This window comes from Danio rerio, chromosome 18 (assembly GCF_052040795.2).
Source record: "Danio rerio strain M-AB ecotype USA chromosome 18, GRCz13ab, whole genome shotgun sequence".
Taxonomy (NCBI): domain Eukaryota; kingdom Metazoa; phylum Chordata; class Actinopteri; order Cypriniformes; family Danionidae; genus Danio; species Danio rerio.
In genome coordinates this window covers 48,770,001-48,791,840 of record NC_141038.1, presented here as the reverse complement: position 1 = coordinate 48,791,840, position 21,840 = coordinate 48,770,001, and the positions used below count along the sequence as shown (strand labels likewise).

Below are 21,840 nucleotides of genomic sequence, written 5' to 3'. Positions count from 1 at the left end.
AGTTTGCATATTCTCCCAGTGTTCACGTGGGTTTTGTCTGGGTGCTCTGGTTTCCCCCACAAATCCAAAGACATGCGCTATAAGTGAATTGGGTAAGCTAAATTGGCAGTAGTGAGTATGTGTGTGAATGAGAGTGTATGGGTGTTTCCCAGTGATGGGTTGCAGCTGGAAGGGAATCCACTGCATAAAATATGCCAGAGTAATTGATGGTTCATTCCACTGTGGCGATCTCTGATAAAGCAGAGACTAAGCTGAAGGAAAGTATGTTTTTAATAAAATATAAAATAACATAAATGTACATTTTTTAAACTTTTTTTTTAATTTAAAACAATTAATAATTATTGAATATTTCCCAGTGATGGGTTGCAGCTGGAAGGGCATCCGCGGCGTAAATCATTAAAACATTTACTGGATAAGTTGGCGGTTCATTCCACTGTGTCGACCCCAAATTAATAAAGGGACTAAGCCGAAAAGAAAATGAATGAATGAATAAATAACTGAAATTCATATATACATATATACATACATACATGCATTTATACATTTTTATTATTATTTATTCTATATTATAATATTTTCCATTTCAGTTATGCAAATCAAATTATAAAAATACAAATATTTTATGCATTTAATAAAATATTAAATATGTTTTTTCTTGGTTTTATTTAATTGTAGTTTATTTCAAATCACTAAGAATTATTTTAGTTGTATGATTTTAAATTAAGCTAACTATATTGACCCTACATTCAACACACTTAAGGTTATAATACAGTTTTAATAACACTGAAAGTATTTGCTCAGTGTAAATGCATGTATGCTCAGTACAAAAGTTTTACCTTAAATCGCTCTGTTTGCCTGTAGTTCTCTCTCATGTCGTTTTTGTCGCACTGAAACAAATAAACATCAATAGATTTCAATAAAATAAAACAAACAGTGGTGGCGTGTACATTTCATTGCATTTTGTTAGACATTTATTATACAGAAAAGGGCGGCAGAGTGTGATTTAGGTGAATTAGGATGAACTAAATTGGCCGTACTGTATGAGTGCATGTGTGAATGTGAGAGTGTGTGGGTGTTTCCCAGTTCTGAGTTGCAGCTGGAAGGGCATCCACTGCATAAAACATATGCTGGAATAGTTGGAGGGTTATTCTGCTGTGGCGACCCCTGATAAAGGACTAAGCCGAAGGAAAATGAATGAATGAATGTAAAGAAAAGACAGCGCGAGCAGAATTTAAAGAAAACCATCATCCAAAAACCAATTTGTGAGAATTGTAACGATAAAACTTTATAAACACTCTCGTTTCACTACTAAAGACCACTAAAGATGATCACTATGTACAGTTGAAGTCAGATCTATTAGCCCCCCTTTGAATTGTTTTTCTTTTTTAAATATTTCCTAAATTATGTTTAACAGAGCAAGGACATTTTTACAGTATGTCTAATAATATTTTTTCTTCTGGAAAAAGTCTTATTTGTTTTATTTCGGCTAGAATAAAAGCAGTTTTAAATTTTTTTAAAAGCCATTTTAAGGACAAAATTATGAGCCCCTTTAAGCTATATATTTTTTCAATAGTCTACAGAACAAACCATCATTATACAATAACTTGCCTAATTACCCTAACCTGCATAGTTAACCTAATTAACCTAGTTAAGCCTTTAAATGTCACTTTAAGCTGATTACTAGTTTCTTGAAAAAATATCTAGTCAAATATTATTTACTGTCATCATGGCAAAGATAAAATAAATCAGTTATTAGAAATGAGTTATTAAAACTATTGTGTTTAGAAATGTATTGAAAAAATCTGCTCTCCGTTAAACACAAATTGGGGAAAAATATACAGGGGGGCTAATGATTCAGGAGGGTTAATAATTCAGACTTTAACTGTAACTCTTGCTCACCACAATGTCTCCTCCTCTGACGAACTGCAGTCGTGGCTGAACCACGAAGATGTCCATGATGTAGATGGAGTCACAGAAGTAGTCCATCAGCAGCCACCAGTGAATGTTGTCAGGCGTCTGATAGGGGAAAGTGCAGCGCACAGGAATCAGCCAAACATTCCAGTTCCACGCAAACGTCACGAAGAACAGCCACACCACGTAGATCAGATCTGAGCAAGAAGAAACCAGTGTGTGTATGACTTCAGGATCACAAGTTATTATTACTTTAAAGGGCTTATGAACTGCGAAATCAAATCTATTTAAATCAAAATGTTAAAAACATTTCAGAAAACTTTCTTGTCAGTCATTTTGACGCCAATCTGCCAGATTTACTATGTAAACTTTATTATTTAATAACGTGGCTAAACTCTGCCTCTACAGAAGCTAATCAGAGACTACTTCTACATCACTGCCTGTTTAACTCCACCTGCTGCTTCTACAAATCTGTTTAGCTCCACTCACAGTTTCTACATAACCGCTTGTTTAGCTCCACCCATTGTTTTTACATAAATGCCTGTTTAGCTCCGCCCCTGCTTCTATAGCTCCGCCTGTTAAGCTTCAACCACTGCTTCTACATTACTGCCTGTTTAGCTCCGCCCCTGCTTATAAGGCTCCGCCTGTTTAGCTTTACCCACTGATTCTACATCACTGCCTGTTTAGCTCCGCCCCTGCTTATAAGGCTCCGCCTGTTTAGCTTTACCCACTGATTCTACATCACTGCCTGTTTAGCTCCACCCACTGTTATTACATAAATGCCTGTTTAGTTTCACCTCCTGCTTCTACGGCTCTGCCTGTTTAGCTTCACCCACCGCTTTTACAAAACTGCCTGTTTAGCTTCGCCCCCTGCTTCTAAATCACTGCCTGTTTAGTTACACCCACTGCTTCTACATCACTGCCTGTTTAGTTACACCCACTGCTTCTACATCACTGCCTGTTTAGCCCCGCTCACTGCTTCTACATTAAAGCTTGTTTAGCTCCACCCACTGCTTCTACAAAACTGCCTGTTTAGCTCGACCCTCTACTTCTACACTAATGCCTGTTTAGCTTCACCCACTGCTTCTACACCAATTGCCTGTTTAGCTCCACCCACTGTTTCTACATAACTGCCTATTGATGTTTAGCTCCACCCGCCAATCTGTAACATATTTACATATTGCAATTGCCTTGTTTCTGAACCTAACATTAGCAAAGACTGAATGAACCTTTTTTCTAAAGTAGTTTTAGACCAGTCCCTTAGTCACTTCGAGCATTTGCTGTGCATCAGTAGATCTCACCAGTGTAGGGGTCAATGCTGGAGGGGAAGCGGTATGCCAGAATGGCTCTCAGCCAGTCAGGCATCTGGGGGATTTTGAATTGGGGAACTGGGATCTTGTAGCCCATGAATTCATAGATCTGCACCTCCTCCTCTTCCTCCTCCACAGGCTTCTCTTCAGGCTCTTTCTTCTGCTCTGGTGGAGGTGGTGGAGGCGGCGCTTCGCCAGGCTTCTTGGCTGGAGCTATAAGTTGACATATAAAAGGTAATGAAACTAGACCTTCGTCCCAATTTACCCCCCTTATTTGATTTTAACCTGAATGTGTTCAGACGTCTAGACTCATTCATTTCCATTTTAACCATACATTTGATTTATTTAGCAAATTGGTATTTTCTTATCATTATATGTGACCTTATGTCTTATGTTGCACATGTTCAGTTGAATTTTTATTAGCCCTTTTTATTTTATTGAATTATTTGCCCTCCTGTGAATTTTTCTTTCTTTTTTATAAATATTTCCCAAATGATGTTTAACAGAGCAAAGAATTTTTTTCACAGTATCTCCTATAATATTTTTTTCTTCTAGAGAAAGTCTTATTTGTGTTATTTCTGAATAAAAACAGTTTTTTAAAAATATTTTTAAAGCCCTTTTAAGGTCAATATTATGAGCTCCCTTAAGCAATATTCTTTTCTGATTGTCAACAGAACCAACCATTATTATACAATGACTTGCCTAATTATTCATACTTGCCTAATTAACCCAGTAAAGCCTTTAAATGTCACTTTAAGCTGTTTAGAAGTGTCTTCATAATTATCTAGTCAAATATTATTTACTGTCATCATGGCAAAGATAAAAGAAATCAGTTATTAGAAATTAATTATTAAAATAATTATGTTTAGAAATGTGTTAAAAAAAATCTACTTTACGTTAAACAGAAATTGGAGAAAAAATATAACAGAGGGCTAATAATACTGACTTCAACTGTACATTTCTGGCAATAGCCAATATCCAAAAGTGCATTGCATAGGTCAAAATGTTTGATGAGTAATGTGCATTGCTAAGCATTTAATTTTGACTACTTCAAAGGTGACTGTCTCAGTATTTTTTTTAAACATCCAGATTTTCAAATATTTGTATCTCGGCCAAATATTGATATGTCAGTTAATTTATTCAGCTTTCAGGTAATATAAAACTCTTAATTTAATAACAAAAATGACACAACTGACATTGATTTTCAATTATTTCCCAAATGATGTTTAACAGAGCAAAGAATTTTTCACAGTATTTCCTATAACATTTTTTTTTCTTCTGGAGAAAGCCTTATTTGTTTTATTTTGGCTAGAATAAAAGCAGTTTTTAATGAAAAAAAAAAACATTTTAAGGTCAATATTAGTAGCCCCTTTAAGCAGTATATTTTTTAGATTGTCTACAGAACAAACCATCGTTAAATAATGACTTGCCTAATTAACCTATTCAAGCCTTTAAATGTCACTTTAAGCAGAATACTAGTCTCTTGAAAAATATCTAGTAAAATATTATTTACTGTCATCATGGCAAAGAAATCAGTTATTAGAAATGAGTTATTAAAACTATTATGTTTAGAAATGTATTGGAAAAAATCTTCGTTCTGTTAAACAGAATATGTAAAAATATACAGGGGGGCTAATAATTCAGAAGAACTAATATTTCTGACTTCAACTGTATATAATAATTTTAATGTAAGTCATAAACACACTTGTTTGTATGCAAGCAGTTTGTTTACCATATTTAGCTTTATGAGAAACGTTGAAAGTTTTTTGTGTGATAGAGTTATTTTATTGGACAAAAATTGTAAAATAATGTCCCTGGGGTAATTAAAAAACTAATAACTGGTCTCCTGAAAGGATTGACAATGTATTTTTTTAAAATTTCCTTTTCCCAAACCCAAAAAAGGAGGAATACGTTGTAAGGTAAGTTTTGAGGTAAATGCAGAGTAAATAAAAAGTCAACTCACATGCTGAAGGGCTTTCATCATCAGACTCATCTGGATCCACCAGTTTGTCTCGTCTACGTTCAGTTCGGCCCTTAAACAGCTTGACCAGCTCCTGCAGACGCTCATGCACAACGATACTGGTTTGACTGGCTGCTGACATGGGACGCTCAAGGACTCTGCAGGAGATGCCAACATCCCAGAGGGCGTCATTTCACATCAATTGCAAGAAGTTTTCAGAAAGGCCATGCATTATATTTACACTTTTTTTTGTATTTTTTGATTCACAAGTGTTTATTTACAGTTGAGAAATGCTATGTGACCTCAATCTCTGCTCTGTCGACTTTTGATGTTGAAAATTCAACTCTACAGTTTAATAAAGTGACTTTTATTGACATTACAGTTGTTTGAAAAAAAATATAGAGAAATAAGTCTGTAAAATGACAGCGAATTAACAGGCAGCTTATTACAAATTTCCCTTAGCATAATATACAACATTAACCCAGACAATATATCACTTTACACTATTAATCATCAACATTAGATCAACATTAGTGAATTTACACTGTAGTTAGATGATGATGATGATCCAGGATCAACATTAGTGAATTTACACTGTAGTTAGATGATGATGATGATCCAGGATCAACATTAGTGAATTTACACTGTAGTTAGATAATGATGATGGTCCAGGATCAACTTTAGTGAATTTACACTGTATTTACATGATGATGATGGTCCAGGATCAACATTAGTGAATTTACACTGTAGTTAGATGATGATGATGATCCAGGATCAACATTAGTGAATTTACACTAGTTAGATGATGATGATGGTCCAGGATCAACTTTAGTGAATTTACACTGTATTTACATGATGATGATGATGGTCCAGGATCAACATTAGTGAATTTACACTGTAGTTAGATGATGATGATGGTCCAGGATCAACATTAGTGAATTTACACTGTATTTACATGATGATGATGATGGTCCAGGATCAACATTAGTGAATTTACACTGTATTTACATGATGATGATGATGGTCCAGGATCAACATTAGTGAATTTACACTGTAGTTAGATGATGATGATGGTCCAGGATCAACTTTAGTGAATTTACACTGTAGTTAGATGATGATGATGGTCCAGGATCAACATTAGTGAATTTACACTGTATTTACATGATGATGATGATGATGGTCCAGGACCAACATTAGTGAATTAACACTTTATTTAAATAAAAGTCACTTTTTCGAACTTTTTAAGATTAAAAGTTGTAGGAAGAAAAATCAAGGTCCCATAATGCAACTCAAAATAATAAATAAATGGTAAAAAATCAAATCAAGAATTGCAAAATACATAAAAATTGCTAATTTATTGAAATTTTTACACACTGTAATAATGTATATTTTAAATACAATTGTCTGTATTTAAAACAACCGAAAAAGCACTGACATTCCCAGTTTATTTTGTACCATAGTGTGCTTGACAAATCCAGATAATATATGCCAAAAATGTATGAAATAAGTTAGATAGAATATTTAAAGACTCACTCATCCACATTCAGCAGATCAGACTTGTTCACATCCATTCTGCCTTCTTCATCTTCTCCCCCAGGAACTGCCTCCTCTAGATCTTCTGGTTTGCTTCTGAACAACATTTGATAAAAATTTTCTTCATCATAGAAGCTTTAGTAAGACATTCATTTTTGAGAAAAAAGAACAACTTACTCTGAATCCACAACTTTGCTGAGAGTGAAGAAAAAGGAAACAGGGCTTTAGTGAAACAGGCTAAATTATTACAATTACTATATTATAACAGAAGTATTATATTTTTTATAATACATATACACTACCTGACAAAGGTCTTGTCGCCTATCCAAGTTTTAGGAACAGAAAAGTGGCTCGTATAAAAGGCAAAGGCCTCTAGATTATGCTTATTTCACCAAAATAAAATATGATCATGCTTTGATTTTTAACGATTTAATTAGGACAGTAAGGTCTGACTCTGCTTAGACAAAAGTCTTGTCACTTAACAGAAATAATGTCCATTATAGAATATAAAGTCATGCTGCAGTGGAAAAAGAATATTGTGCATGACTCCCATGAGCTTGGAGGACTGCATCAATACATCTCTGAATGACTCAAATCACTTATTAATAAAGTCATCTAGAATGGCAAAGGAAGCGTTCTGCAGGACTCCCAGAGTTCATCAAGATCCTTTGGATTCATCTTCAACGCCTCCTCCTTCATCTTACCCAAAACATGCTCAATAATGTTCTTGTCAGGTGACTGGGCTGGCCAATCCAGGACCACCTTGACATTCTTTGCTTTCAGGAACTTTGATGTGGAGGCTGAAGTATGAGAAGGAGCGCTATCCTGCTAAAGAATTTGCCCTTTCCTGTGGTTTGTAATGTAATGGGCAGCACAAATATCTTGATACCTCTGGCTGTTGATGTTGCCATCCACTCTGCAGATCTCTCGCACATCCCTATACTGAATGTAACCCCAACCATGATTTTTCCTTCACCAAACTTGACGAATGTCTACTTGAATCTTGGGTCCATGTGAGTTTTAGTAGGTATTTTGCAGTATTTGTGATGTTTGGGATGCAGTTCAACAGATGATTCATCTGAAAAATCGAACTTCTGCAACTTTTCCAAATGATCAACTAGAAGTCAAGTAGTTATTTGTTGCTCTTACAACTACAATGGACGACAAGACTTTTGTCAGGTATTGAATTATAATTGTAATAAAATCTATTATTATACTATATAGTTAATGTAACAATCTATTATTAGTTTGTAATTAGTAATATGGTGAAATCCTGACCTGCGGGCTGTGAGATTTGCTCCAGGAACAGTGAGGGTCATTGAATCTGACTCTGGCGGGACAATGATTTTGGGAAGGGTCATTCCTCCATCTCCCACCTCCTCCACCGTCAATGCTGGCTTCACACAAGTGCTTTCTGAGAGCACAAACAGTAGCAATTTCAGCACTCACGTCTTAAGAAAACGTCATTTGTGTCGTCAATATAACAACAGGGTTCCCAGTCTAAACCAAATGTCAAATTATGTGACTCATTAGAACATTCACTTATTTAATTTTTAGCATGTACACCAAGTTACTGGACAAGGACACAAGTATCGACACTAGGATGATCACAGCACACAGTAAAAAAATCCTATATGAAAGGTGGGTTTGGCTAGGGGCACAATTATAATTTAAAAAATCAACCCAGGCTCATTCTGAAAAGGTACCGCTATATACATTTCTGGAGTGCACCAAATATGTCCTAGGAGCTACGTTTTATTGCAGTTTTTGTTTTCGCAAATCCAGCAGAGGTCGCTGTGTGTGCTTTTTCAGATTGCAAATTTCTCTCGCGAGTGTCATTCGAGCCTGCTCTTCTTGGGTAAATCCACCAGAGGCCGCTGTTGACTGACTGACTGACTGACCCACCTCCTACTTTCCTGAACCCAACCAAGTTTTTAAAAAAGCACCGATTGACAAACTGACCAACTTCCCCAAACCCAACCGACAGTTTTAAAAAGCAAATCCTGAAAAAGAAAAGCCCTTGCGACAGCCTGATTTTTACCACGTTTTCAGATTTTACCACAATTCTTTACTTGCGTATTTTATTTTTTGACTTCTGTTTTTGTCAGACCTGCTTTCTGGAACCATTCTTCACCGCACTCGAACTCTGTTGTCATAGTTAACCCCTCTCTTCGTCTCAAGTCCGCTGACGTACATGGCGAGCTACTGGGCAAACTGGTAACAGCAGGAAAGCCGTCCACACGGTGGTAAGCGGTCAGCTGGTAAGCGCAAAAAGAAACGGCAATATACCCCACCCCCAAGATGGAGATGGACCCATTCGTACTTCCGGCTACATAATTTGCGATCTCCAGAAATGTATATAGAGCTACGTTATCAGATTGAGCCTGAGTTTACATTGTTACAGGTTTACAATGAAAATAAAGCTTGCTAACAAGTTTTTAATGACTAGTAAAGGACTTATAATGCTTTGTTTCATTGTTTATCTTTATTTACAAGTAGCAGAGTATTTACTGTATAGGCTATTTCTAGGGGTGTAACGATACACTCAGCACACGATACGATGTGTATCACGATATAATGTTAAAATAAATTAAACAGGCCTGTCTCTGGAAAATAAAACAATTTAAAAACTTCTTAAAAATATTATTGAAATGACAGAGACAAAATTAAAAAACAATTTAAGTAAAGGTGCAAAAAAAATAAGCTTTCTATTCAATTGAATTTAACAGTAAGAGCTTAAGGCTTTGCTTGGTCACTTGCGTTTTTTGTGTGTGCAAAAAAAAATCCACATTTCCAGGTATTTAATTCATATTTGATTAAATTCATTTAGAGATATCTCTAATTACAATTGTGACTAGTCAAAACTCATTTAGAGATATCTGCAAATATTTTTCAATGGAAGTCAATGGAGGAATATGACTAGTCATAATATATTTGCAGATATCTCCAACCTGATTTCGTACTAGTACAATTGTAATTGCAGATATCTCTAATTGTCATTCTGACTAGTCGAATTATAATTATGACTAGTCAAAATATAATTAGAGATATCTCAAAATATATTTATGGATAGTCAGAACAAAGGTTTAAATGCTAAAACGGCTTGCCATACGCGCGCGTCTATCATCCGCCCTCTGTAGAAACAGCTCACGTCATGTGTGATTTTGCGGCCACCAATACATCATTATATGAAGACAGAATGATATTTTAGGGTGAATTGTACCTTATAAATACAGTATGTGACTCTATAAACACCATTAGAAGGTATCCCTGTCGCTGTGCAAAGTATGTAAATCACTGTGAAGACTTTAAAACTTAGGATGTTTGACCCAGTATGCGTGTCAAAAAGCGGACGAGTCTAAAGCAATGACTGTACAACCGAAATGTTGCCAGACGTCTGATTTTGAGAGGATGGGCCATCCTCTATTTCAGCTCCACTCATCTTGGTCTGCTAACATTACTGCTGCTGCAATCTGAACTCACGTGCGACAGCAGGTGGAACGTAGCTCACGTGCAAACAGCTCAACTAATAAGAGAAAACGGACGTCATATCGTAATCAAATCGTCATAACGCCACAATGCATATTGTGACATTTTTGCATCGCAATAAATCGTACAACGATAAATCGTTACACCCCTAGCTATTTCTGTCCGTTTGCATCCCGCCCCTTTGTGACCCCTGGCGGCATAGTCGCAAACTGCGGTCATACCTAAAAGAACACGGTCTTACTCCTTTAGAGTGGCGGCGGTACAAGGCATGGCGGTAATGATCATATTAAAAAGTGAACTACTGTAGGGCTACATTTTCAGAATAAGCCTATTTTGATTTTATCCTATACAGTAAATCACTGACTGAAATGATTGTTTCAACTATGAAGCCTGCTCATTAGAACTTTCACTTATTTAATTTTCAGATATTTTTAAAGCATCTACACTAAGTTACTGGGTGCGGTTAAAACTATTGACTCATGGTTAAGAAAAAATGTGTTGGGCACAACTGGGATTAAAAAATTTGGGAAAATGTCTCCCTTTGTCCCCAGTGAAAATTACACCATATACTGTGGAAACCCTGCAAGAAAGCCAATATGAATAACAAACACGGAACAGATATCACGGCACAGCACGGCGCTATCTAGCACAGTCAGTTCACCTGAGAGACTGTCAGACGTTTTGGTGTCTTTCTGTAACTGCAGGACACTTTAAAATCATGAGCTTCAAGCATGGGATGAACTGGTTTTTAGAGCACATTAGCATAGGGTGGCAGGCAGTAAGTCTCTTGGCTATTATAAAAAGTAATAATTCCACTAGCTACATCTTCTAACTTTAAGACTACATGCTGCTGCTGAGGCGTCTACATGGGGTTGAGGAAATTGAGGCGGTGGAGGGCGCTGTGGAAGATCTGGTTGGCTTGCTTTGGAAGCTGGGAGACCTCCTGGCAGAGCAGCAGGAGATCAGAGGGCATCGCGGGCGCGGGAATGTAATGGAAGCTGTTCAGACATGCATACGGGATGCACAGGATCCAGCTCTTTAGGCCAGAGCAATTAGCGGGCACTGCAGATAGGTAGACCGATTCAGTTACTCGACGTTCACATTGCAATTTATTCATTATCTACAAACAGTAATATACAACCCCAAATCAGGAAAAGTTGGAAAACGCAAATAAAAAAGAAAGAGTAGTAATTTCCAAATTTACACAGTAAAACAAAGTCCTGGCTGCGGAGGAAGAGGATACCGATTCTTGACTGGCCTGCCTGCAGTCCTCACCTGTCTCCAACAGAGAATGTGTGGTGCATTGTGAAGCAGATAATGCAACAACGAAGACTCGTACTGTCGCCCACCTTAAGACTTAATGACACCTGTAGACAAAATGACTTAAGACACAATGACACCTGAAATACTTCATCACTCTGTGTATTTTGTCCCTAACCATCTTTTAAGTGTTGTGAAAAGAAATGGCAACATTACAAAGTGGTAAATGCTTTAACCTGTTCTAACTTTTTTTAAAATGTGTTGCAAGAACCAAAATTGGAATATGTGCTTATTTAGAAAAACAAACAAACAAACAAACTAACTAACTAATAAACAAACAAACAAACAAACAAACTAACTAACTAACTAACTAACTAACTAACTAACTAACTAACTAAATAACTAACTAACTAACTAATAAACAAACAATAAACATCACGATTTAAGGGCCATGAATCCCTACCCCCCAAAAGAATTTATCCACCGTGACGATGCGTCAAAATTTCTTTTCAAACCGGAAGAACGAATTTGCTTAAAAATAACGCAAAAACAACACATTTTCATTTTTTTTGGGATGTTTGTGGGATGTTTGTGTCTGTCAACATCACATCTCAAAGAAAGTGTTTTGGTGTTTCGTGACCCTTTAAATAATGTGCTGTTGTATTGTCTGCAATGAAATACAAGTCAAAGTAAATTTAGAAATCACTCCTTTCTTTTTTATTTGCATTTTCCATACTGTCCCAACGTTTACTGATTTGGGGATGTATAATTAAGAAGATCTGCAGAACTGAAAATTGAACATGATGATTTATATTAGCTTGTTTTGTCATTTGGTATGCAGTGAGTGTATAAATATGCTCAAGTGCACACTGACCTCCACAACCTTCATCAGCGGGCTCCTCTTCCTGTAAGATCAATAAAATCAAATAAAATCAAACATATATATATATAATTTTTTTTTTTACAGTTTTAATCCCCAAGGTTGAATTTAATTGATTGTGGAAAATTTGTAATTGTTCAAATAATTTATTTGCCATGCAATGCATAAACTGTGAAAAGTCAAGTTAACTGAACTTTGAATGAATCAGAGTTAAGGCCCTGGTACACTTCAAACAAATTTAGTTTTTGTTCTTTGTTTGAGGGCAAAAATAAGAGGGCAAAGATGCTGAGTGACGGTATTCTGCTTTTGAATACTCCAACAGCCCAAGTGTTACAGTCAAGCTCACACATACACTGCAAAAAATGCTTTTCTTACTTACATTTTTTGTCTTGTTTCTAGTCCAAATATCAAAAAATTCTTAAATCATGAAGAAGTTTCTAGACAAGCAAAAAATATTGTCTTATTTTAAGAAATAATATGCCAAAATTAAGTGAGTTTTTCCTTAAAACAAGCAAAATAACCTGTAAATGGGGTAAAAAAAATACTCTTATGTCAAGGAAAAGCAAGATTATTTAGCCTACACCATTGGCAGATTATTTTGCTTGTTTTAAGGAAAAACTCACATATAATTTCTTAAAACGAGACATTGTGTTCTGCTTGCCTAGAAAATACTTCTTGATTTAAGAACTTTTAGATATTTGGACTAGAAACAAGACAAGAACTCTAAGTAATAAAAGCGTTTTTTTGCAGTGTATCTAAACACAACAATGGCGGCTCTCTGACTCTTCAATATCTCTCTGTGAGTGATCGTACAGGTGCGGATATATCTGTCACACTCTGCTACTCTACTCTACAGTCTATTATTCATGTGGCAAATGTTTTTGTTTTGAATGTTGTTGGATCTAAAATGTTTTTCTCTGGTTTAATTCCAGAAGCATTTTCTAAGGAAGTAAAGCATAATGTCTTACTTTAAGAAATAGTATGCCAAAATTTTAATCATAACATTATAGTAATACTATTTTCTAGACAAGGAAAAAAAGTGTCTTGTTTTCAGAAATAATAAGTCAAAATGAAGTGAGTTTTTCCTTAAAACAAGTCAAATAATCCAACAATGGGATACTTTTGGCATAAGATTATTTTGCTTACGCCATTAGCAGATTATTTTGCCTGTTTTAAGGAAAAACTCACTTCATTTTGACTCAGTATTTCTGAAAACAAGACATATTTTTTTCCTAGATTGAAGAATTTTAAGGTATCAGGACTAGAAACTAGACAAAAAATTTAAGCACAAGAAGCAATTTTATTCTGGATTGGCCTTTACTACTTGATCTGGTCATTAAAATACTACAGTAGTTTAAAAAGATATTTGCATTTTAATTTTAAATGAAATGTTTGGTGTTTGTGATATATTTTCCACATAGCTTGCATTAACTTATAGAATTTTTATTGTTTTATTGTTCCAAACCTGTTTGAGTTTCCATGGTAAGTTTTGTTCCACATACAGTATGTATGCTTTTTTCCCCAGCATTTTTCAGAGTATCTTGCTGTGTGTTCACTTGAGAGATCACTTGAGTTTGAGTAAATAAAGAGGACATTGGTGAGCTATCCCTTTAAGAATTGTTACCTGTTCAGCATCAGCAGGTGGAGATGTGGTGCGCTCAGGCTGAGTGCTCACAGGTTCTTCTTGTGACAGTGCTGGACTCTGAGGAGGCTGATCTGAGATCTCAGACTCGTGCGGTGAAGGCTCGGCCGGACACACGTCCACCAGACTCCTGAAAAGGGGGATTTGAGCAAGAGTCTAGTCATGGCAACACAACCAATTAAATACAACTGTCCAGAGATCAGAGAAAATCACCAGTCTCACAGACCTGAAAAAAACATGTGCCTGGATTATAAAGATCATACATGCAAACTATTCTGACAGTCAACTTCCAAATCTTTCAACCCAGGCTCATTGGAAATATGTGCCCAGAGCTACATTTTTGAGAACAAACAAATATGCTTTCTTGCAGTTTTTGATTTTTACAAATCCACTATCCATCTTCAGGTTGGAGGAAAGTCCTTACCACAGGTGGAGGAGTCCAACGAGTGAGGGAATGATGGATCGTGTGATTACAGGTTGATCGGTGCCGCGGCTACATAATGCGGTTGATGTATCAGTCCGTTGTGGTAAAGGCAAAGCTCTCGATTTATTGGTCATTCTACTTTCCTACTCCATCCTAATCGAGAGAAGTCAGTTGAGGTGGCTCGGGGATCTGTTTATATCTCGGGGATTTATAAATATATACAGGTGAAGTTAGAATTATTCGCCCTCCCTTTGAGTTTTTCTTTTTCTTTTTAAAAATATTTCCCAAATTATGCTTAACAGAGCAAGGACATTTTTACAGTGTGTCTGATAACATTTTTTTCTTCTGGAGAAAGTCTTATTTTTTATTTAGGCTAGAATAAAAGCAGATTTTAATTTTTAAAACACCATTTTAAGGACAAAATTATTAGCCTCATTAAGCTATTTTTTTTCGACTGTCTACAGAACAAACCATTGTTATACAATAACTTGCCTAATTACCCTAACCAGCCTAGTTAACTTAATTAACCTAGTTAAGCCTTTACATGTAGCCTTTTAATTGTATTTCTTCAGACTTGAAGACCAGTCTGCTCCCCTCCACTGCCCAAGTCTAGCACCGTTTGCAGTGAGCTACTGCGCAAACATGTTCATATGGAGGTAAGCAGTCACAAAACACAAAACGCGGACATATGCACCTGCAAGCACATATTTCTCAGTTCTCTAAAATCTCGGGGCACATTTTCTCAATGAGCCTGTGTTGAAATCCTATTACATATTATAATTCTGACCTTTTTCTTGGAAATATGAGTTCACATCTCACAATTCTGCCCTTTTTTAAAAATGTCTAATATTTTTTAAAATAGCAATTTTTAATGCTGACTGTTTAATCTTACAATTACAACTCTTATTTTGCTGGCATCTCACCCTACTAACGTTTGTTTTTGGAATTCTGCATAGTTTTTTTCCTAATCTCTATTTCCTAATCTCAAATTTGTGCCTGGCTTTTCAGAATCCTGTTCAGAAATTCTCATAATTCTGACATGTTCTGCGTTCACATCTTGCAATTCTGACTTTGCTCACTCTCAGAAAAACTGTACATTTTACAACAGTTATTTATTTATTTATTTGACAAATTTCACTAATTGTAACAAATTCTTCATATCTAGGATTTTCCTTAATATCTTTTGTTAAATGTTGTAAAGCTGAGTTTACATGAATTTATTTATTTTTTCTTTATCTAATTCATGAGTTTATTCTCAGTTTATAACTTGTTTCTGGAAATTTTAAGTTTATATTTAAAATAAACTTTCAAAAAAGAAAACAAAAAGAATTAAAATATTTTTAAAGAGCTCCAATTTGCTCTAAATCACTTATTATGAGGTATAAATAAACTTCAATAAACTGTAATCTCTTCTCTTAGATTAGACTGTTTGGTAATCTATGTGTAAATGTCTATTTAATATACAAAAACTAAAGTAGGCATACCTTTTCATGTCAGCCCTGTTTAAAGGTGATGTCAAGTTGGTTGCAAAATGTTGATAAAAATGCACATTTCAGTTTAATTTCATAACTTTATGACTTTCTGAATTCAGCTCTGCAATATGCAAAGCAGCAGGCCTGCTTTAAACTGCGCTACTTCTACTGATGTGCTTTTGCCTAAAAGCTTTTCTGGCATCTGCTGCTCTGGTTTTCAGACAGGATGGGCTGTATAGTGACATGGTAAAGCAGGATGAAGCCAAAATTAAGCATCTGACATCATGCCAAAAAACAAAACAAAACACAAAATGCTCAAATGTGAAACACGTCTGTAATGCTTATATGGATTATTATAACGGTTGTCTTTTTACAGACTGAAACAACATTCAGAAGAAGTTTGCTCTGAAATTTTCAGATTTCTCTCTTTATCTTTAGATTTTTTATATTTAATAATATTTGTTATACAGTAATCCACATCTGAAGTAGGTAAAAGTTAAGGAGTGTCTTTTTTGATTCACTTCAAATGTTATAGTGCCACCAGATTCAAATGTTATAACTCGATTGAATGGGCATTATCAGTAGTTATTAGCTGATAGATATGGGCCAGTAGGGGCCTTCTGCGCCTACTAGTAGGCTCAGAAAGCTGTCATTATCCGTCCAATGATTATTCAGCTATACTAATAGAGAAAATTCCAGATGCAGATCTATTTTACATTTCTTTGATGGTTGGGTTTAAGGATGGGGTGGGGGTAGACGTTGATAAAATATAATTAATGGGAAATTTGAAAAATAATATAAATAATTCTTGTTAACTTCCGGCAGCAGCTGTAAGTGATTTATAGCTGATTAACCATGTGTATGGATGATAACTGCCTTCTGAGCCTACTAGTAGGAACAGAAGGCCCCTATTGGCCCTCTTTAAACAGCTGATAACCATTGAAAATAGCCATTTAATCGAGTGATATGCATTCGAATTGGCTTTAGGGCTGGGTGTTAAATTGAAAAAATTAATAAAAAATCAAAATAAATAATATACAAATAGTAAAATACAAATATGTTACTTTTGCATAAAAGTACAAAAACTGGCATTAAGAAAAAATTATCTTTAATGAAACACTTTTGCTTAAGAATTAAGAAGTAAACATTTAAGTTAAAAAGTAAAAATGTCAGTTCAGTTATGAAAAATACATTAAAATAAAAATAATATGTCAAGAATATTGCAACATCAAAAAGCAGCATAATAATTACATTTATCTGGCAAAAATCAATAAGCATAAATAAAACATTTAATAAAAATAAATAAATAAATGCGACTATAAATAAAATTAGTATAATATATATCTCAGATCAATATTATATAAATAAATAAATAAATATATATATATATATATATATATATATATATATATATATATATATATATATATATATATATATATATATCAGATAAATAAATAAATATATATATATATATATATCAGATCAAAAACTTTGTACTAAATTAGCTTTATACTAAATTATCCATTTTGTATATGATTTTGTACTTGTGATATAAAAGACTGCCCACCCTGAAGGGCAGTATAATACATTATAATAATATATAAAACATTCATGCTTGTCTCAGTAGCATGTGGACTACTGGTTTAACAGGAAAGAGCTGCTAAAGCATGTGCTGCAGTGTTGAGGAAGTGTAATATAGCTCACACTGAGGGCCTCTGCTATCACTGCCAGTATCATCAGTATTGTAATGGCTAGGCTGCTAGCTCATTAGCTTTAGCTTTGAGGATGAAGGCCTTACTCTGAGATCTTACTATCCTCACTCTCCTCCTCACTCTCTTCACCCAGCGGCTGTAACCTGTATGGTGATTCAGAGAGCACAAGCAGCACTTCAACTCACACTCAGGATAATAATATCAGCGTCACAGGTGTATGGAGAAGGAAGAATTAGTGTCTGGTAAATACTGTGAGTTTTAACAGTGGCTCTGCGGCAGTGGAGAGTTAGCAGGGTCCAAAATTAAATATATGTAATGTCTGTAAATACCAAATGAAAGGCTTTTTTGGGTCAACTAGTAAAGTGGTTAAATCAAAATGCCAAACCAAATACAGGGTTGAAGTATTCAATTTAATCAGAATTGTTAATTAAAAATAATCATTTAAAATGTTTCAATTAACAAAAATATAATAAATACAAAATAAAGTTAGTTTTAAAAATCTATTAAATAGAAATATTTCATTTTAATTGTTATATTATTTTAAAAATAAAAACAAACAAACAAACAATATATACAGTTGAAGTCAAAATTATTAGCCTCCCTGTAAAGTTATTTTTCTTGTTTTAAATATTTCCCAAATGATGTTTAACAGAGCAAGGAAATTTTCACAGAATGTCTGATAATATTTTTTCTTCTGGATAAAGTCTTATTTGTTTTATTTTGGATAGAATAAAAGCAGTTGTTAATTCAAAAAGATCTAATAAATTAGCAATAAAATAGATTTTTTTAATGTAATAATAATAAAATATTAATAATATTTGAATAATAAAAACAAACAAATAATATATATAATTTTGAAAAAATAATTAATAAAATAAAATTCATTCCGCTGTAGCAACCCCTGATTAATAAAGCGACTAAGCCGAAAAAAAAATTAATGAATGAATGAAAATAAAGAAAAATTTGTTTAATTAAATTTTAATTTAATTTAACTGTCTAAAAGAAAAAAAGTAAAGGTGTCTTTTATTTTATTGGGATATTAATTTTATTTTTATGTGCACAAGAGTTTTTGGGTTAGCATGATTTTTTATGAACTAAAGAAAGAAATGTGTTTTTTCTCCCAGGATGGATGCATTACATTTTTTAAATATATTAAAATACAATATTAGGAAATATAATATATAATATATAATATATATATATATATATATATATATATATATATATATATATATATATATATATATATATATATATATATATATATATATATATATATATATATATATACACACACACACACACACACACACATTTTTTATTAGTAAAAAAAACAATATTAAGCATCTCAACTGTTCTCAGTATTGCCAATAATAAGAAATGATTCTTAAGTACATGTTAGAATAATGTCTAAAGCAGTGTGTGAATTATACATTGACGATTGGCGGGTCAACTTTTTTGGTAATGTTAGTTTGTGTAATATATGCTTCATCGAATCTTCAGTGAATGTATTTATTTAAATTACATCTAATTTATTAATAAAATATATTTAAGTTTTCAGTGTTTTGTGGAACAGGCTATTTAGTGTATTCTGACCTGATTAGCTATTGATTAGCTATTTTTGCCTTACTTTAGGGCAAACTATACAAACTACAAATTTATTTGACTTTACTTTTAGGCTTTATGTCAAAACAAACACATATTTTCCGAGAAATCAGCCTTGTGTACTCTTACTGTGCTCTAAATCTGCTGGTTTCAGACTGTTGAATGACTTTTTTCTCACATAGACTGATTGGCGTGATTAGGCATTCACAATGGTATGAACCATTATAGGGGTGGTCAAATTGATATCTATTATTTTAATTATTAACATTATTATTTAAAATACAGTTCAGAGTGAACTTTTTCTCAGATTCAAAGGGACCCTCCATACATCTTGTTTTGACGTCCTTTAGAGGAAATAAACCTTAATTATCGGAGTTAATCCCCCCCAACCCCCCCTGTAATTTGCACCCTGGTCTCTTAAGTCTGAAGCAATTATTTAACACAGGAATAAATTACATTTTAAAACATATAGCTCAATACAAACAGCAATTTTAAATATTTAATTACTAAAATATTATTTTCTTGTATATTTTCATGAATTAAATCAGCCATGGTGAGAAATCTTCCCTTTTGAACACACTTTGACACAACTTTTCTTTAGCAGACATTTTTGTAAGACCTCAAAGCTAATAAAAATGAAGTAAAAGCTCCACTGTAAAACTGAATTTTTTAGCCATATTGTTGCTGTCTGGGGTTAATTTTGGACTCAGGCAGAAAGCAAGGAGCGAGAGCTGAAGGAACAGAGAAAACACTTACTCTGCGTCTTCCTCATTCTCTTCCTCCTGGATATTTGGCAGTCTTTGCAAAACAAACAGTGAACAGGTGAATTCTGTGTATTAATGAGTGTGTGTGTGTGTGTGTGTGTGTGTGTGAGTGACAGACACAGAAACAGCGCATTGGTCGCAGTAAATACGTTTGGTTGCCATATTTTGGTTTATCACACCCCAGATCTCAGGTCGTAGAAACACAGAAGAGGGCAGGAGTGCGTGTGCGTGTGTGTGTGTGTGTGACTTACTGCTCTTCATTTTCTGGCTCTTCAGTTTTGGTTTCGATGATGATCTGTGCAGTGTGCTCTTCCTCCAGCTGTCGGACAGCCAGTTCTGCAGCCTGACGGGCCAAATCCTCCGCCATACGAGCTGCTTCCACACGCTCCTGCTGCAGTCTGCACACAAACACACACAGGAAGACACAACTGAAGTGAGTATGCTCCTGACATGCTGCTGTGTATTAAAAACAACAACATTTCATGTGGGTTATACGGTGCATTCGGAAAGTATTCACAGCGCTTCACTTTTTACACATTTTTTATGTTACAGCCTTATTCCAAAATGGATTGCATTAATTTATTTACTCAACACACAATACCCCTTAATGACAATGTGAACAAAGAGTTTTTGAAATTGTTGCAAATTTATCACATTTTTTGCTCATTCCTCTTTGCAGTACCTCTCAAGCTCTATCAAGTTGGATGGAAAGCGACAGTGTAAAGCCATTTTCAGATCTCTCCAGAGATGTTCAATAGGATTTAGGTCTGGGCTCTGGCTGGGCCACTCAAGGACATTCACAGAGTTGTTGTGAAGCCACTCCATTGATATTTTGGCGGTGTGCTTTGGGTCATTGTCCTGCTGGAAGATGAACCGTCGCCCCAGTCTGTGGTCAGGAGCACTCTGAAGCAGGTTTTCATTCAGGATGTTTCTGTACATTGCTGAATTCATCTTTCCCTCTATCCTGACTAGTCTTCCAGTTCCTGCTGCTGAAAAACATCCCCACAGCATGATGCTGCCACCACCATGCTTCTTTGTAGGGAGGGTATTAGGCTGGTTATGAGCGGTGACTGGTTTTCTCCAAACGTAAAAGCCTGGCATTTACTCCAAAGAGTTAAATTTTAGTCTCAACAGACCAGAGAATTTAGTTTCTGATGATCTGAGAGTCCTTCAGATGCCTTTTAGCAAATTCCAGGCCAGAATGGTGGATTGCTGCACAGATGGTTGTCCTTCTGTAAGGTTCTCCTCTCTCCACAGAGGGACCATCAGGTTATTGATCACCTCCCTGACTAAGGCCCTTCTCCCCCGATCACTCAGCTCAGATGTCCGGCCATCTCTAGGAAGAGTCCTGGGGGTTCCAAACATCTTCTACTTACGGATGATGGATGCCGCTGTGCTCAATGGAACTTTCAGAGCAGCAGAAGTTTTTCTGTAACCTTACCCAGCCTTGTGTCTTGTGACAATCCTATCTCAGTGGTCTACAGACAAGTCCTTTGTCTTCATGCTTGGTTTTGTGCTTTGACATGCACTATCAAACCTGGGACCTTATATAGACAGGTGTATGCCTTTTCTGATCATGTCCAATCAACTGAATTTACCAAAGGTGAACTCCAATGAAGCTGCTGAAACCTCTCGAGAATGATCAGTGGAAATGGAATGTACCTGAGCTCAATGTAGAGCTTCACTGCAAAGGCCTAACCACAACCAGGCCTGATAATTTCTGAAAAAATACTGTGTAATGATATCAGGCTGATACATCTTTAGGTTTAGAGTGTCATATCATTCTTCTTCCTCCCAGGTGATCTCATGTATATATACTGTATATACACACACACACACACACACACACACACACACACACACACACACACACAC

At 35.1% G+C, this 21,840-nt stretch overlaps 1 protein-coding gene and 1 long non-coding RNA gene across 17 annotated transcripts in view; one reads left to right on the top strand and one right to left on the bottom strand.

Annotated features, from left to right (window-relative positions):
* Positions 1 to 21,840, bottom strand: part of cngb1a (cyclic nucleotide gated channel subunit beta 1a) — a 67,190-nt gene that overhangs the window by 11,718 nt on the left and 33,632 nt on the right. For 8 of the 15 annotated variants that reach the window (XM_087293439.1, XM_087293440.1, XM_087293443.1 and 5 more), the window contains 13 exons: positions 20,217 to 20,363; positions 19,958 to 19,999; positions 17,683 to 17,739; positions 15,894 to 15,908; positions 13,968 to 14,115; positions 12,338 to 12,368; positions 7,993 to 8,128; positions 6,892 to 6,909; positions 6,715 to 6,810; positions 5,185 to 5,339; positions 3,213 to 3,434; positions 1,900 to 2,108; positions 837 to 887 (listed from right to left, as the gene is read on the bottom strand). In XM_087293439.1, coding sequence (XP_087149565.1) covers positions 837 to 887; positions 1,900 to 2,108; positions 3,213 to 3,434; positions 5,185 to 5,339; positions 6,715 to 6,810; positions 6,892 to 6,909; positions 7,993 to 8,128; positions 12,338 to 12,368; positions 13,968 to 14,115; positions 15,894 to 15,908; positions 17,683 to 17,739; positions 19,958 to 19,999; positions 20,217 to 20,363 — 1,327 coding nt within the window. Of the gene's footprint in view, positions 1 to 836; positions 888 to 1,899; positions 2,109 to 3,212; positions 3,435 to 5,184; positions 5,340 to 6,714; positions 6,811 to 6,891; positions 6,910 to 7,992; positions 8,129 to 10,864; positions 11,006 to 12,337; positions 12,369 to 13,967; positions 14,116 to 15,893; positions 15,909 to 17,682; positions 17,740 to 19,957; positions 20,000 to 20,216; positions 20,364 to 21,840 lie in introns of those variants that run through there. The other 7 variants (XM_087293449.1, XM_087293450.1, XM_087293451.1 and 4 more) reach the window with 4 other exon arrangements.
* On the top strand, positions 3,661 to 6,397 carry LOC147832929 (uncharacterized). 2 transcript variants are annotated; one of them, XR_015515441.1, is made up of 3 exons: positions 3,661 to 4,943; positions 5,163 to 5,914; positions 6,014 to 6,397. It is a non-coding gene; the product is annotated as an uncharacterized LOC147832929 (long non-coding RNA). The 2 variants fall into 2 exon arrangements; XR_015515442.1 differs by having other exon boundaries at positions 5,163 to 5,814; positions 6,223 to 6,356.